Genomic DNA, 15845 nt, shown 5'->3' with positions numbered 1-15845 from the left:
CCTTTTTACACTTCTCATAGGTGACACCTTCAAGTAAACATAATCCCCTACTTTGAAAACCAATTCTCTTCTTCTAGTGTCGGCATAACTCTTCTATCGAGACTGAGCCACTCTCAAGTTATCTCTGATCATCCTTACTTGCTCTTCTGTGTCTCTTAAAACATCTGGTCCAAATACTTGAGTTTCTCCCGTTTGATTCCAAAACAACGGGATTCTACACTTTCGTCCATACAAAGCTTCAAAAGGTGCCATATTAAGACTTTTCTGATAACTGTTATTGTACGAGAACTCTGCATAAGGCAAACTCTTGTCCCAACTTGTACCGTACTGCAACGCACAAGCTCTCAACATATCCTCTAATATCTGATTAATTCTCTCAGTCTGCCCATCTATCTGAGGATGATATGCTGTACTAAAATTCAACTTGGTTCCCAATAAACTATGTACTTGCTGCAAAAAATGAGATGTAAATTGGGTACCTCGATCAGACACAATTTTCTTGGGAACTCCATGTAGACACACTATCCTCTCCATATATAATGCAGCCAATTAGAGACCAGTATAGGTAGTCTTGACCGATAAGAAGTGAGCAACTTTAGTTAACCGATCTACTATTACCCATATTGAATCGTAGCCTCTCTGAGTACGTGGTAACCCAATAATGAAATCCATACCAACTTCTTCCCACTTCCACTCAGGTATCTTCATTAGTTGTAGCAATTCTACAAGTCTTTGATGTTTAGCTTTGACTCACTGACATGTATCACATAAAGCCACATATTCAGCAATATCGCTTTTGAGTCCATACCACCAATACTTCTCCTTCAGATCCAAATACATCTTAGTACTCTCAGGATAAATAGAGTAAGCAGACTCATGTGCCTCACGAAGAATTGCCTCTCGTATAGCCTTATCCTCAGGCATACATAGTCTTTTCCCAAACCATAGAGTTCCATTGTCATCCATATAGAATCCTGGTGCCTTGCCAATCACTATATTTTCCTCTATCTCTTTCAGCTTCGCATCCTGTAACTGTCCCTTACGTATTTCTTGCTCCAATTTAGGCTCCAACACCAACTCCACTGCATTAGTGACAAAGCCCAAATTTAGTTGCTCGAATTCAGCACACAACTCACTTGACATCGATGTCACTTGCACCTCATTGGCATAACTCTTCCTGCTAAGAGCATCGGCAACAACATTCGCCTTTCCAGGATGATAGTGTACCTCTAGATCATAATCTTTGATCAACTCCAACCATCGATGTTGTCTCATATTCAGATATGTCTGAGTGAAAATGTACTTCAGACTCTTGTGATTAGTATAGATGTCACTCTTATGCCCGATAAGATAGTGCCTCTATATCTTCAAAGCATGAACCACTACTGCTAACTCCAAGTCATGAGTAGGATAATTTAACTCATGCTTTCTCAACTGTCGGGAAGCATAAGCCACTACTCTTCTTTCTTGCATAAGAACACATCCAAGTCCTTGACGAGATGCATCACAATAGATAGAAAATATCTTGTTCAAATCAGGCAAAACCAACACTAGGGCTGTAGTCAACCTCTTCTTCTTCAACTCTTCAAAGTTAGCCTGACACTTCTCGGACCACACAAACTTAGCATTTTTCTCCAACAAAGTTGTCATAGGCTTGGCAAGTTTAGAGAAACCTTCTATGAACCTTATGTAGTATTCAGCTAATCCTAAGAAACTTTGTAATGTAGACGGGGATCCCAATCTTCCATCAGGTTTAAGATAAACAACGATTTGTTTGGAGAGCGACACACCGATCCGGCTTCAGATCACAAAGACCCAAACCCTACAACCTTAGCACCACGTCTCCTCTGGTTATCAACCGTATCATAATCCGGTTGACCTCACTAAGAAGGCTAATCCCTGCTGCGAATCGAAGAACACAAGCAAGAACAAGATAAAAAGCAACTCAATTAAAGTGACAATTGCAGATGAATGATTAAGCACTCGAAGTTGGGGTCTTGCAAACCGATAACGGCGACTGTTCAATGACAGATTGATCTAAAATAAAACCCAAACCCTAAAGTAGGTTGTGGCTACTGATTATATTGCCTAAGGGACGTCCAAGGATCCCTCTTCACGTCCTAAAGGTGTCCCAACACGTTACAAGGCTCAACAGCCCAAAAGAAGGTGTCGCAGCACCCTGATAGATTCTGGACGCTGACTTGTTTTGACGATTCTTGTTGATTCCGAAGATCTTTTGATGTGAAACCACTTGGATTGGCTTCCTTATCAAATTATCTTTCCATCCATATGTGGATCATCGAAAACGGAGTTCGGATGCGTCCTAGGTGTCCATTTTATTGCAGACTAATCCTAATAGCCGAGGCAGACTCGAACTCGAATTGGACTGGGCCTCTGGCTTGGCTTGGACGTCCTTGCTGGGCTCCTAAGGTGGTGGCCAAGGAGGAGGATGTCCAAGGCCATCTCTTAGGCATTCTCCATCTTCTTGGGGTATGCTCCAACTTGGGTCTAGGTCCCAAGGATGTCTAACAAGCCCATGACGACAGTGTAGCTCCCGTCAAAAATAGCGACATAATATATTGGTGATTTGGAGGCCTTGCTGACGTGATATTGAGATGGGACCAGATCTATTTGAAAGCTTATCAAACAAGCTTTCCATCAAGTGCTCATTGACCTCGATCGCACTCCGGATGGATGAGTTATGGCCTTCCCAATAAGGCACTATCGAGCTGCCGAGGAACCAAAAGTTCAACTTTGATGAATTTCCATTATGAAACACATTTGAACCTACAATCAAATAGTGACATGTACATGTGGAACCAAGTGAATTATAACCAAAGCCACTATGCAAATGTAGGAACGAGCGCACCTTATAATCATTGTTCGTATCCGAAGGTGCCATGTCCTCATCATCCTTCCCTTCTTGACAACAAACCGTCCTCGGTTTGGGATTAGCTGAAGGAAACGTTGTTGGTAGTAGCCAACATTGCTCCCCTTCTTAAAATTTAACATGTTTCTTTATAACCAAACTAGGGAAACTCGACATGACAAGATTATAGCAATTGGAATCCTTTGGTTGATCATACTTTTGCGCAATATTAGGAGATTTCAGAGTTGAACAAATATAGACACGATGCACCATATACTCTCCTTTATAACTATATTTTCCAATAAAATGATATGTACAAGTAGACAACCATGGCAATTTAACACATTTAAGTTTCTCCTCTAAAGAACTAAGATTACATGGAACATCAAATTCAATGTAACCCAAAGTATTTAAAGAAGACAACAATTTCAGCTCATCAACTTCACTAGCATTATGAATAACAAGTCTATTTTCAGCACAAGTGCTTATTTTCAGCACACATATAGCGTGATCATTCTTTAATGATTGCATGGGTATAACATAAATATCATCATGCAAGTCATCTTCGTCATAAGAAACATCAAGCAAATCATCTTGTGACAAAGGTAAATCAAGCGAATGCTCCACTAAAATTTGCTCTATCATAGCATGATTGGCGGAAAAATTCAGCACATCAAGAGAACTCTCACATTCTGTGAGTTTAGCATCGTGGGCATTACCTTTGCTCTCATGTTTAGCAGGGGTAATAGTTGATGGTTCTGAATTTTCACATGAGGCTGTGAGCTTCTCATTTTCTGTCATGTCATCCTTGCTCTTTTCTACATTGTCCTACAAAAGGTTAGGCATAGTAGGAGGAATAATAACAGACTCTTCCTCTAAATGGTGCATCTCATCATATAAAGTCAAAACAGGAGGTGGATTAACAAAGGTTTCTCGCATAAGAAGTTTCATATCATTTCAAGTTTGAGGCTTATCAGAAGGATCTAAAGACTCCCATCAAGATAAAGCAGAATGTAGCAAAACACTAGCTGCATTTTTACCTTCCTCCTTGGACACATAAAGCGAGTAGCAAATATGTTATCGATGGCAATTTCCCACTCCATGTACTCATCAGCACCTATACCATCATAAGTCGGTGGATACGAACAACCTGTCATTGTTAGAAGACAGCAAAAGACAATACAAAAATATTATCCCTATCAAATGACTACGTGGTTGCCGTGGTGTCACTTTTGACAGCAAGTGGAAGCGTCTTACCAAACTCTTACAAAGTTCTTACCAAAGCAAGCAGTGGGCGGTACAACCGGCGGCTGGTTTGTGATACCTATGAGGCAGTGGTACCAAGATTGCAAGGACCTTTTTTCTGTACTGATCTGAAGTATATATGTGGAGCTTGGGAGGCACGAAAAAAACAAATATATATATATGTGACACACAAGTCAGTAACAGATAGCAATATTGAATAAATGTCCAGAGCACTTGTCCTAGTTGCTGGCCTATACGTGTTCCTATCACCAGTTGTGATAAACAAGAGAGGAAACAAGAATGAAAGGAAACAAGTATTAAAGGTAGCAACGGATATGAACAAGGCAAAAGGTACCACAAACAATAGAGCTATTGAGTGTTCCTTATGGGCTCCTTTTTGATATCTTCGATTCTCTTTTACTATTTTTTTTCTTTTGTTTTTTTTGTCCAATCTTTTTTTTCTTGCTTTTGCTCTTTTGATATTTTTTTCTCAGCAAGGAGCACACAAGAATAAACCATAAAAAATTTGAGCTCAATTGAATAAAAGATGTGGCCTATAGAAAATTAAGACTGTGCTCTAAAAAGCATACCAAAACTTGTGAGCCCAGAAACTCAATTTTTCTAATCGAATTTCGCAAATCTAATTTTTGCAAACCCAGCATGGCTGGGATGAAATAGATCTAAAATTTTCTGGCGTTCTTCGTAGATATAAAATTTTCCCTGTTTTGAGTTCGGATGCAAAAGTTATGACTGTTTTAAGGAAGCTGTTCGAATAAGGGTTTTAGTGGACAAAAGATGCAAACCGATGGTGATACGGAATAGCGGCGGGTGGAGGGATCAACACAAACTAGAAAAGAACATAATCTAAACCAGCAATAAGACTTTGACCTAGGACACAAACTCAACAACGGAATCTAAAACTGAAATATGCAAAGGCTATGGCGTGGAAGGTTCTAGGATATGAAATAAAAGTATGGCACTGGACTGTAGGACGAATGCGAAACTCTCAAACTAGGGAATAAAAGTGAACCTAACGGTATACCTTAGCTCTGATACCACTTAATGTAGACGGGGATTCCGATCTTCCATCAGGTTCAAGATAAACAACGATTTGTTCGGAGAGCGACACACCGATCCGGCTTCAGATCACAAAGACCCAAACCCTGCAACCTTAGCACCACATCTCCTCTGGTTATCAACCGTGTCACAATCCGGTTGACCTCGCCAAGAAGGCTAATTCCTACTGCGAATCGAAGAACACAAGCAAGAACAAGATAAAAAGCAACTCAATTAAAGTGACAATTGCAGATGAATGATTAAGCACTCAAAGTTAGGGTCTTGCAAACCGATAACGGTGACTGTTCAATGACAGATTGATCTAAAACAAAACCCAAACCCTAAAGTAGGTGGTGGCTACTGATTATATAGCCTAAGAGACGTCCAAGGATCTCTCTTCACGTCCTAAAGGTGTCCCAACACGTTACAAGGCCCAACAGCCCAAAAGAAGGTGTCGCAGCACCCTGACAGATTCTGGATGCTGACTTGTTTTGACGATTCCTATTGATTTCGAAGATCTTTTGATGTGAAACCACTTGGATTGGCTTCCTTATCAAATTATCTTTCCATCCATATGTGGATCATCGAAAACAGAGTTCGAATGCGTCCTGGGCATCCGTTTTATTGCAGACTGGTCCTGATAGCCGAGGCAGACTCGAACTCGGATTGGACTGGGCCTCTGGCTTGGCTTGGACGTCCTTGCTAGGCTCCTAAGGTGGTGGCCAAGGAGGAGGACATCCAAGGCCATCTCTTAGGCATTCTCCATCTTCTTGGGGTGTGCTCCAACTTAGGCCTGGGTCTCAAGGATGTCTAACAAGCCTATGACGACAGTGTAGCTCCCACCAGAAATAGCGACAGAATATATTAGTGATTTGGAGGCCTTTCTGATGTGATATTGAGATGGGACTAGATCTATTTGAAAGCTTATCAAACAAGCTTTCCATCAAGTGCTCATTGACCTCGATCGCACTCCGGATGGATGAGTTATGGCCTTCCCAATGAGGCACTGTCGGGCTGCCGAGGAACCAAAAGTTCAACTTTGATGAATTTCCATTATGAAACACATTTGAACCTACAATCAAATAGTGACATATACATGTGGAACCAAGTGAATTATAACCAAAGCCACTATGCAAATGTAGGAACGAGCGCACCTTATAATCATTATTCGTATCCAAAGGTGCCATGTCCTGATCACTTTGAATCTCTCCCACATCTGTTGGTGGTTTCTAATTTAATACATCTTTCACCTTGTTTGGATCTACTGCGATTCCACCATTAGAGACAACATGGCCTAGGAAAGAAATTTCCTTCAACCAGAATTCACACTTGCTTCGCTTAGCATTCAAATTGTGTTCTCTGAGCTTCTATAAGACCAACTTCAGATGTTCAGCATGCTCTTCTTCTGTTTTAGAGAATACCAATATATCATCGATGAATACCACCATAAACTTATCCAAAAACTCTATGAACACCTTATTTATCAAGTACATAAAGTAGGCAGGTGAATTGGTCAAAACAAATGACATAACGGTGTACTCGTACAACCCATACCTCATAGTAAAAGTTGTCTTGGGTATGTCAGTTGCACAAATCTTCAACTGATGATAGCCAAAACGAAGATCAATCTTAGAGAAAACACAAGCACCTCTCTACTAATCAAACAAGTCACCAATTCTAGGCAATGGATACTTGTTCTTGATAGTAACATCATTGAGTGACCGATAATCAACACACATCCTCTGAGTACCATCATTCTTGTCAACAAATATAACCAGTGCTCCCCAAGGTGATGAACTAGGACGAATGAAACCTTTCTCCTATAACTCCTTTATTTGTTTCTTAAGTTCTTCTAGTTCATTAACCCCCATTCTATATGGACGCTTAGTTATAGGTGTAGTTCTAGGTAATAATTCAATAATAAACTCAATGCCACGGTCAGGTGGCATACCTGGCAAATCATCGGGGAACACATCTGGAAACTCATCTACCATTGGGTCCTCCTTGTTGATGCAATCATCAAGCTGGTTCACTGTAGTTGTCGGCTATGCTTGTATTACAACATCAACACTGATTCTTTCCCCATTCAGTGCGGTCACAACAACTACCTTCTCTTTACACTAGATCACCGTCTGTTGTTGCTTCATCCAGTCCATACCCAGAATCACATCAATACCAGATGCTCTCAACACAATAGGGCTCACTTTGAACTCTACCCCCCTTAAGAATAGACTAGTCGAAAGACAACGATATGAAGCTTGCATGCTACCTCCCGGTGAGTTTACTAATATGGGATTTTGCATGGCACATAATGGTATACTATGATTTCTAACAAATGCTTGTGATATGAATGAATGCGAAGCTCCAGAATAAAAAAGAACAGTGGCATGGGTTGAGTTGACATTGAACGTACCGAGCATGACTTCTGGTTTTGCAAGTGCCGTCTCTGTAGACACATGATTCACCTTTCCATAATGTGAGGGCTTCTGGTTGCTATTCTGCTTCTAGGGGGTTTGCTGGTTGGACTTCTCCGGGTAGTTGTAGGATAGGTGACCTTCTTTACCACAATGAAAACACTTACCAGGAGTGCTAGGGGCACTAATCTTCATAGGAGTGTTGTTGAGTGTTCCCTGTCGTGGTGTCTGCTAACTACTCTGTTGCTGAGGACGTTGATTGCATTCTGCTGTTGGTTCTGGTTGCGCTGAGGGTACTGACCATGATTCCACTGATTGGGTGGTCCCTAGAACCTCTGCTGGAAGCCTTGCTGAGGATTGGTATGCGGATGAGTATTACTTCTAGAGGCCTGTCCCTGAAGCCTCCTCTTCTTGGCCTCCATCTCCTTGCGCTTGTTGTCAATAACAATAGCGCGATTCACCAGCGTCTAAAAATTAGGGTAGGTATTGGACATAAGCTGGAGTTGCAGACCATCATACAAACCCTTAAGAAAGCAGCGTTGCTTATCAGCATCATCAGCCACTTCATTCGGAGCATAACGTGACAACTGAGCAAACTTGTCACGGTACTCAGCCACAGACATAGATCCCTGCTTTAGAGCTCTGAATTCCTCCTGCTTGAGCTCTATCAATCCCTCTAGTATGTGATAAGATCTAAAATTCTCTCTAAACTCCTGCCAGGTGACAGGAGGAGCATTGGCGGGATGTTCATACTCAAATAACTTCCACCAGTTTTGAGCTTCTCCTGAAGCATACAACACCTTCTGCTGATCATCGCACTGTGCTATGTTGAGTTGCTTCTCTACTGTACGAAGCCAATCATCTGCTTCCAATGGATCAGTGGCATGAGAGAACACTAGGGGTGGCCCTTCAAGAATTCACCACGCTTATCACGGGGTGCTCCACCAACCTGTTGGTTCTGCTGATTCTGCACCAACGCTTGCATGAGTTGTTTTTGTACTGCCAAGAGTTGCTCAATAGTCAGTGGCGGTGGTGGTGGTGGATGTGGGGGAACACCTCCACGACCTTGGCCTCTTTTTCTTCCAGACATCTGCTATCAAATATTCAAAATTTAGAAATTTTTAAGTTAGAATACATTCTGAAAATTTTCTGGACGAGTCTCAACATCAGTAGCTCGGTAAAGCAGTCATATCTCTAGTTCTAGAAATCCAAATAAGGTTTACTTTATATGGTTGGAAAGCTTAAGAAATTATCTACAACTATTATTCAGACCAGATTCTCAGATTCTGTCGTTAGGTTACTCAAAAATAGGATATAACTGAAACTATTCCCAGATTCTAGACTGTGCAGAAACTTTATCTTGAAACAGTGATATCTCACAAACCAGATCAGATATGAAGGTGATTTCAGATGCATTGGAAATACACTTAAGTCTAGTTATTCCCATATAAATTTCATAATTTTTGGTCGAGTAGATTTTAATTGGCATTGAGATAGGTGCAGACTGCTCCGAAAAATAGATTCCGAGAGTATAAGATGTACCAAACCTAACTATTTATTTATTGACCTAAACTTTAATATTCTTAACTATGGAACTTGCGGACATGCCCATAAAGTTCCAGCACACATTACAAATATACAACCCACACAAAAACACAATAACAAATCAACGAAACACACCAATGTTCACACCGTAGTAATAGACTCAACTAGACTCAACTTGACTCATTCTACTATCGTTTTGTTACATGAAAGGGACTCCAACATCTATGGGCGAGACTTATGGGGAAGCTCCTCGTACATCTTTGGTAAGTTGAGGCACACCCTTTGTTCATCTATCACCTGTCGATGTCTCTTGATGGTTTTCTGCTGTGCCTTCAACTGATCCTCCAGTCGACGAATCTTTATGACGGACTCATAGCCAAAATGTACCATCACTTGGGTTGTTGGATCCGTACCCTGCGGGTCCATCATCACCTATCCCAATTCTGGGTGTTGGTGAGGGAGGAATCGATATTGGTCATTCTTAATATCCTCAAATTGACGACCACGAAGGCCTATGCAAGCTTCAACGGCTGCATCTTCTATGCTGTCCTCCATGGTGGCACAGTGAGCATGATGTGCATAGTTTGAATCCAACTGATATGCGTCTTTCTATTCGTCCTTGATGGTGATGCACACCATGGTCTTCCAATAGGTGTCTTCAAGAGGGTGTGTATGTTCTTCGCAGACGTACTCTACAGCTGCATCCCAGTCCCCGTAGTAGGTCTGAAGCATGCTCATGAGTCGGTGATGTGAAACGGAGGATTCACAGCCCGGCTTATACCACACCTTTGTTGTCCACCCTAGGGGCGGGATTGGCTCATCCTCTTCAATGACGTCTTCCTCCTCATCATCGTCGGACAGGTGGACGACCTCGACTTCTTTAGGTTCCTCCTGGACTGGCTCGGGCGTAGGTACAGGTGTTGGTGAATCAAATTCTTGTTCCTAGGGTTCCTCCTCCTTAGGCTCCATGGACAAACCACGAGGCGGGTAGTACCCTCCAGTGCTGATGCGGGCAGTCTTGCTGACACGAGGCATCTACAGAATTAGATTTAGTTAAATTAGATTAGAAGCAATAATTTTTATAATAGAATAAGGCAAAAAAAGCATAAAACTTTAGCAAATAACGAGGGTGAGATAGAAAGCATGAAATGAGTGAAGCAAAAGAAGCTAAAACGACCATTGGTAACTAGGTTTACGTCCTACAGTCATCATAGCTCTGATACCAATCTGTCACACCCAATTTTAAGGATAAAATGGAGTGCAAAATCTTATGTGCGTCCAGAGATCAGTCACACACATAAGCCAACAAATTATGAATAGTATCATCACAAGTGTTTATTACATCATGAATAAAACAGAGTTATCACATAAGTGTAGCGAAAGTATAACAAAAAGATCTCTCGTGGAAGCTCCATTTCACAGGGACGTCGACTGGTTGACCACAAGTCTAGAAGTCCTTAGGAAAATCATCATACCCAAAGCCATCTGTTACCCATCCAGGATTTTTATCCAAATAATGAAAATAAACAAGCGTAAGTACATGTCATACTCAACAAGTGTAACAGGGGTTCATGAGGCTCAAAAGGCTTGACACAGGTTTAATAACATTTAGCTTTTAGTTGTCACCGTTTTAGCTTAAGAGTAGCAACAAGTTGTTTCAATTTCCAATGCAAAACACATGATCAAATGTAAACATGAATAATGAATAGCATAAACAGATATTACTTAGTGTGCATCTATTCCGTAAATGTTCTAAGGCCGCTCGTGACCGTGAGCACGGCTGATATACCAGTTTTACACTCTGCAGAGGTTGTACACTTTCACTGTGAGTCGTGATACCCATATGCCCGGGTTTATAACTCCCAAAACACTTCTATGGTGAGCAGGCATGGGTCACTATAAAGCCTTTCAAAGGTTTGTCTAACAAGTTAGGGCCGCTAAGTTTCTATGGCCTACGAATGTAGGGCTCTCCTTCCGACAGGCATAATGATGCGCAGCCTATACACTAACGGACAGAGGCCGCACTATATCCAACCCGGAACACCCCCTCTTGCACCATAAAGGTAACCTGTAACAAGCTAGAAAAGGTCCTCATACTGAGCTAAAGCCAGAGCTATGTAGCCCTCACAGCTGTACTGTAAGTCCCGGATGATCACTTGTAGATAAGTTCTTAGGAAGAGGAATCGGAAGCATTTAGAAAGTAGCTAAACACTCCGGCCCCTGTTTCCATGTTGCTAAAAAGTCATATTGCATGAACGCTGATTATTCAAGAAGCACCACAAAAATAAGATTCCTCAATTGCATGAACGCTGGCAATCACTTGCTTGTGTTGGTAGATAGTCACGGCAACAGCAACTAATCCGCATCTTTTCTTTCAAAAATGAGCACCTTATCTTTTATTCCTTCCATCCAAAAGTAACATGCTACGCTGAGTGTGACATCCCACCGCTCTCGGCTCTCCCATCTCATCCTCACCAACTCTTCACTTCTCTCTTTATCTTTGTTCAGACTCGCAAACACACATCACAGAGGGCAAAGCGTCGAAGTTGAAAAGCGACGACTGAAGCAATGGCCGCTGCTCGGTGCTCTTCCGTGGCTCTCGTGCTGCTACTGTCCTGCTGCTGCTCGGTGGCGTCCACCGCGGATGAGAAACTGACCCACCTCCACTTCTACTTCCACGAGGTCAACGCCGGCGCTCCCAACGCCACCGTCGTCAACGTCGCTAGCCTGCACAAGTACGTATGCGCGGCGCCCCTAGCTATGGCGCGTGTATCTTTCAGTCTTTCACCCAGTGCTAAGTGCTAACGCCTATCGATCCGTGCATGGTGCGTGCGTACGTGCTGCGTGGTGCCATGCCATGCCATGCCATGCGTGCAGGAACACGTCGACGTTCGGTGACCTGAACGTGTTCGACAACGCGCTACGGGAGGGGCCCGACCCGGCGTCACGGCTCATCGGCAGGGCGCAGGGGATCGGGGTGCACGCGTCGCTGGACGAGTCCGGCGGCCTCACCACCATCGACTTTGTCTTCTCTGACTACGGCAAGTACAGCAGCAGCACGCTGGCGACGCAGGGACACTTCATCGTGTCCGGCCCGTCGGAGCGTAGTATCGTCGGTGGCACGGGCAAGCTCCGGTTCGCACGTGGGTACATGATCAGCAAGCTCCTCAGCTCCACGGACACCTCCATCGTTGTCGTCTTCGACATGTACTTCACCCTGGCCCACTGATCGTCCAGTGCACGGACGCATTTTTTTTTAATAAATAAATTCTGCATGGTTTGTTCCCATCAGCCTACAGTGCCCTGCTGGTTGTACTGAGCTATCCAAAGCCACAGATGTTACGTGATAACCATCGATTCTAGGAAATTTGGGTCTTATTAGGCTCTGTTTGATACAAAGTATTTTAAAATCTCAGATAAATACTACGGTTCTGTAAAATGCTTTGGCTTTTGAAAGTTGTTAGGCTCTCCACAAAAATAAATCCCATAGCAAGAAAAACAAACATCACACTTCAAAGCCACACCGTATGAAAAAGCAGGCGTTGAAGCTACTCCATCTGTTTCAAATCATAAATTATTCAAACTTTCTTGAGAGTTAAAGAATATCAAGTTTGACCAAAATTATAAAGAGAATGACAAAATTTATGACATCAAATAGGTATACTATGAAAATATAATTAATGAAGAATTTAACGATACTTATTTGCTATCATAAAATTATATAAATTTGATCAAACTTAAAATGATTTGACTCTCCGAGAAAGTTGCAATAACTTATAATTGGAACAGAGGGAGTATCTTGCATATTTGGAGCCCAAATGAATAAAAAAGTACCTGTCCTATTTTTTCTTCCGCTTTATGCTACATTAGAACAATAGGAGTTTATTAATTGGAAATCAATGCAAGAACACGCATGACTCCTGTTTTTCTAGCATCATTGGTAAATGGCATCACTTGCTGCTGTCCGAATACACACTCTATTTTGAGCATCACTTTGGCCACACACCGCTTTGGGCCTTAGGTGTTCAATGGAACAAGTTTTCTAGTTCTTATAACCATATTTTTTTTAAAAGTTTTGGATACTCCACTTTGGATTTATTTTTTATTTAGTAAACCACTGTTTTCCACGTATTTAACTTCTAAAATAAAAGTTTGGTCATACCTTATTGTTCTAAAACCACATCCAAACATGTCCTTAATGTCTTATGCTAACGGATGTTACAACATCTCCAACAAATCACGTATCCCTAAAATCTTACAATCTAGGAGACATGTCGACGTTTCGTAGCACCGACTAGTAAATTAGTTCTCGTGTGTATGGCTTTTGATAGTCTAGCACTTGAGGACTCAGGAGTTGTACTAGTTCAGATATCGTGCCCTACGTCTAGTGGTACATGAGCAGCAAGCTCCTTAGCTCCACGGACACCTCCATCGTTGTCGTCTTCGATATGTACTTCACCCTAGCCCACTGATAGTCGTCCAGTGCACAGACGCCTTTTTTTCTTCTTCTGAAATTCTGCATGTACGGATGCAAATGCCTAGCTGGTTGTACTGAGCTATCTAAAGTCACAGAGATGATAAGCCATCGATATTGGGAATTTGGGTCTTACTCTGTTTGCTACAAAGTATTTTTAAAATACTAGACAAATACTATGATTTTATAAAATGCTTTAGTTTTCGAAAGTTGCTAGGTGTTTGATAGAACATGTTTTCTAGTAACCATAGTCCTTTTAAAAGCTTTGGATACTCCACTCTATATATCTCTTTTTTTTTTAAATAAAAACCACGGTTTTGTACGTCTTTAGCATTTAAAGCAATAGTTTCTTGACACAATATTATTCTAAAACAACATCCAAACATGCCCTTAATGCCTTTGCTAATGGATTTTAGAGCAACTCAAATAGATCTCTTGTTTCTAAAATCTTGCAATATTGGAGCGGTACGCCTAGCGCCCGGACGTCCGGACGGGACGTTGTGTCGGATGCGGCTCCGACACCTGCGCCGCTCCCACGTCCGCTTCCGGCCTCGTGCCCCTTGTCCCGTGTCCTGCCCCTAGCACCCGCGTCCCCGTTCGTCGCAGGCACCTACGCCCACCCCATGCCCCGCACAGCGACAGCCAGCGGCCGCGTCATGCAACACCCCGATCCACTTTTGCAACATCCAGATGAAACCTTTGCAACATACGTCTAAAACAGATGAAATATTTGGAACATATAGTTGAAACACCATTGCAACATGTGCAACATCTCGATCTACTTTTGAAACATTCAGATGCAACACTTGCAATATACAAAAGAAGATAGATGAAACACTTGAGACGTGCGTTTGAAACATTTACAACACACCTGTAAAAAATCAGATGAAACATTGGGGATAGACGCTTGTAACATACATGTACAACCATTGCAACATATGCAACGTCCCGATCTACTTTTGAAACATCCGCATAAAACAATTAAAACATACATCTGAAACAACTGAAACACTTCAAACATGGGCTTGCAACATGTCTGAAAAGCATCTAGAAACACTTGAAACACAGCATTGTCGCGAGGCGACGTAGCGGCTGTCGGTGCTGTTGCCTCGCCATTATGTCCATGCCTCCCTCTGCATCTCTGCGCCGCTGCCGGCCCAGTGCGACGCCGCCTCTACCGCGCGCATGTGGCCGGGCTCGCCGTCGCCTTGTCATTGATGGCACAACGGCGCGCGGGCCACGTCGGTAGCGAACGCGCGCGCCTGTCTGCTAGCGCCTGGACGTGGGTCTCCACGGTCGCGCCAACCACATCCAGCCAAGGCGTGCACACGCCGAGCCACCGGCCGCACCCCACCGCTCTCTCTCTCTGTTTCTCATCTCTCTGCCGCCGTCAAGCCGCGCCCACATGCAAGCCAGAGAGCGGTCACCTCTACTCAATTCCGACCGTCTGCACCTTCGCCTTCCTGTCTTCTCGCTGCCTGACCCTGCACAACCATGATGATGGCCCGACCAAGCACCAATTTGGCTCTTTTCCTCCGGCATGCCATTAAGGCCGTGTCCGACCGTGGATGAGGGCAGCCCTCCTATTGTTCCTCCCGAGCCAATTCACTTGCACCACTAGCTTTGCCTTGCCTCCCTCTCCACCTTGCGCATGTCAGCAGAACTACTACCGCCTCCCCATCGTTGCTGACGCGATCATGCCACTATGGTGCGCCGCCGCACTGCTCGACCGCACGTGGCCAGCCCTCCACCGTCATCTTCCACCCCAACCGTCACCTCAGCTTGGTCCATGGTAGCCTCCTGATGCTCATGCGCTAACCAATTAGGCCTGTAGCTACCCTAGCTCAACGGAACAGTGGCGCCGCCGTCGTGTATGGCCGCACGCCGCTGTAGCCTTCCGCAGCCAATCATGTCACCCCACACCACCGCTTAGCGTAGCCTCTCGGGTCAGAGATGGTGACCGGCCCATTAGGTGGTCTATCGCAGGTCCCTGGTGCCTGGCGTAGCCGCGCTGTGTCACTGGCCGCCACACCGCCATGCACTGGGTCACCGGGGGTGTGCGTGGGGGAATTCTAGGAAAGCCAGCGGGTTAAGTGAGAAGGTTTGAGAGAGGGGGAAATAGTGTTGCACTTAGTTGTAATTCGGGAGAAGTTTGAGGTCTCTTTTGCTGAATCGCCAGCGCTCGCGGGCTTTCCCTGACGCGGGCCATCTCCAAGTGGGCCGGCCTCGTGTGGGCCGCACC

General features: G+C 43.6%; 1 protein-coding gene across 1 annotated transcript; it reads left to right on the top strand.

Annotated features, from left to right (window-relative positions):
- The first annotated feature begins 11633 nt into the window (after positions 1–11633).
- On the top strand, positions 11634–12385 carry LOC136498400 (pterocarpan synthase 1-like). The gene is made up of 2 exons (XM_066494335.1): positions 11634–11864; positions 12007–12385. Exons 1-2 carry the CDS (start codon positions 11698–11700, stop codon positions 12356–12358), a joined length of 519 nt encoding a protein of 172 aa, XP_066350432.1. The 5' UTR covers positions 11634–11697; the 3' UTR covers positions 12359–12385.
- Positions 12386–15845: the final 3460 nt, after the last annotated feature.

Source organism: Miscanthus floridulus, chromosome 12, assembly GCF_019320115.1.
Source record: "Miscanthus floridulus cultivar M001 chromosome 12, ASM1932011v1, whole genome shotgun sequence".
Lineage (NCBI taxonomy): Eukaryota > Viridiplantae > Streptophyta > Magnoliopsida > Poales > Poaceae > Miscanthus > Miscanthus floridulus.
The sequence above is the reverse complement of the archived record's forward strand: the minus strand, read 5'-3'. Positions and strand labels throughout refer to the sequence as shown.

Excerpts from the sequence above, each read along its gene's own strand:
- LOC136498400 (XM_066494335.1), top strand. The coding sequence starts at position 11,698 with ATGGCCGCTGCTCGGTGCTCTTCCGTGGCTCTCGTGCTGCTACTGTCC. Across the intron at positions 11,865-12,006 it reads AACGTCGCTAGCCTGCACAA|GAACACGTCGACGTTCGGTG; the intron begins GTACGTATGCGC and ends CCATGCGTGCAG.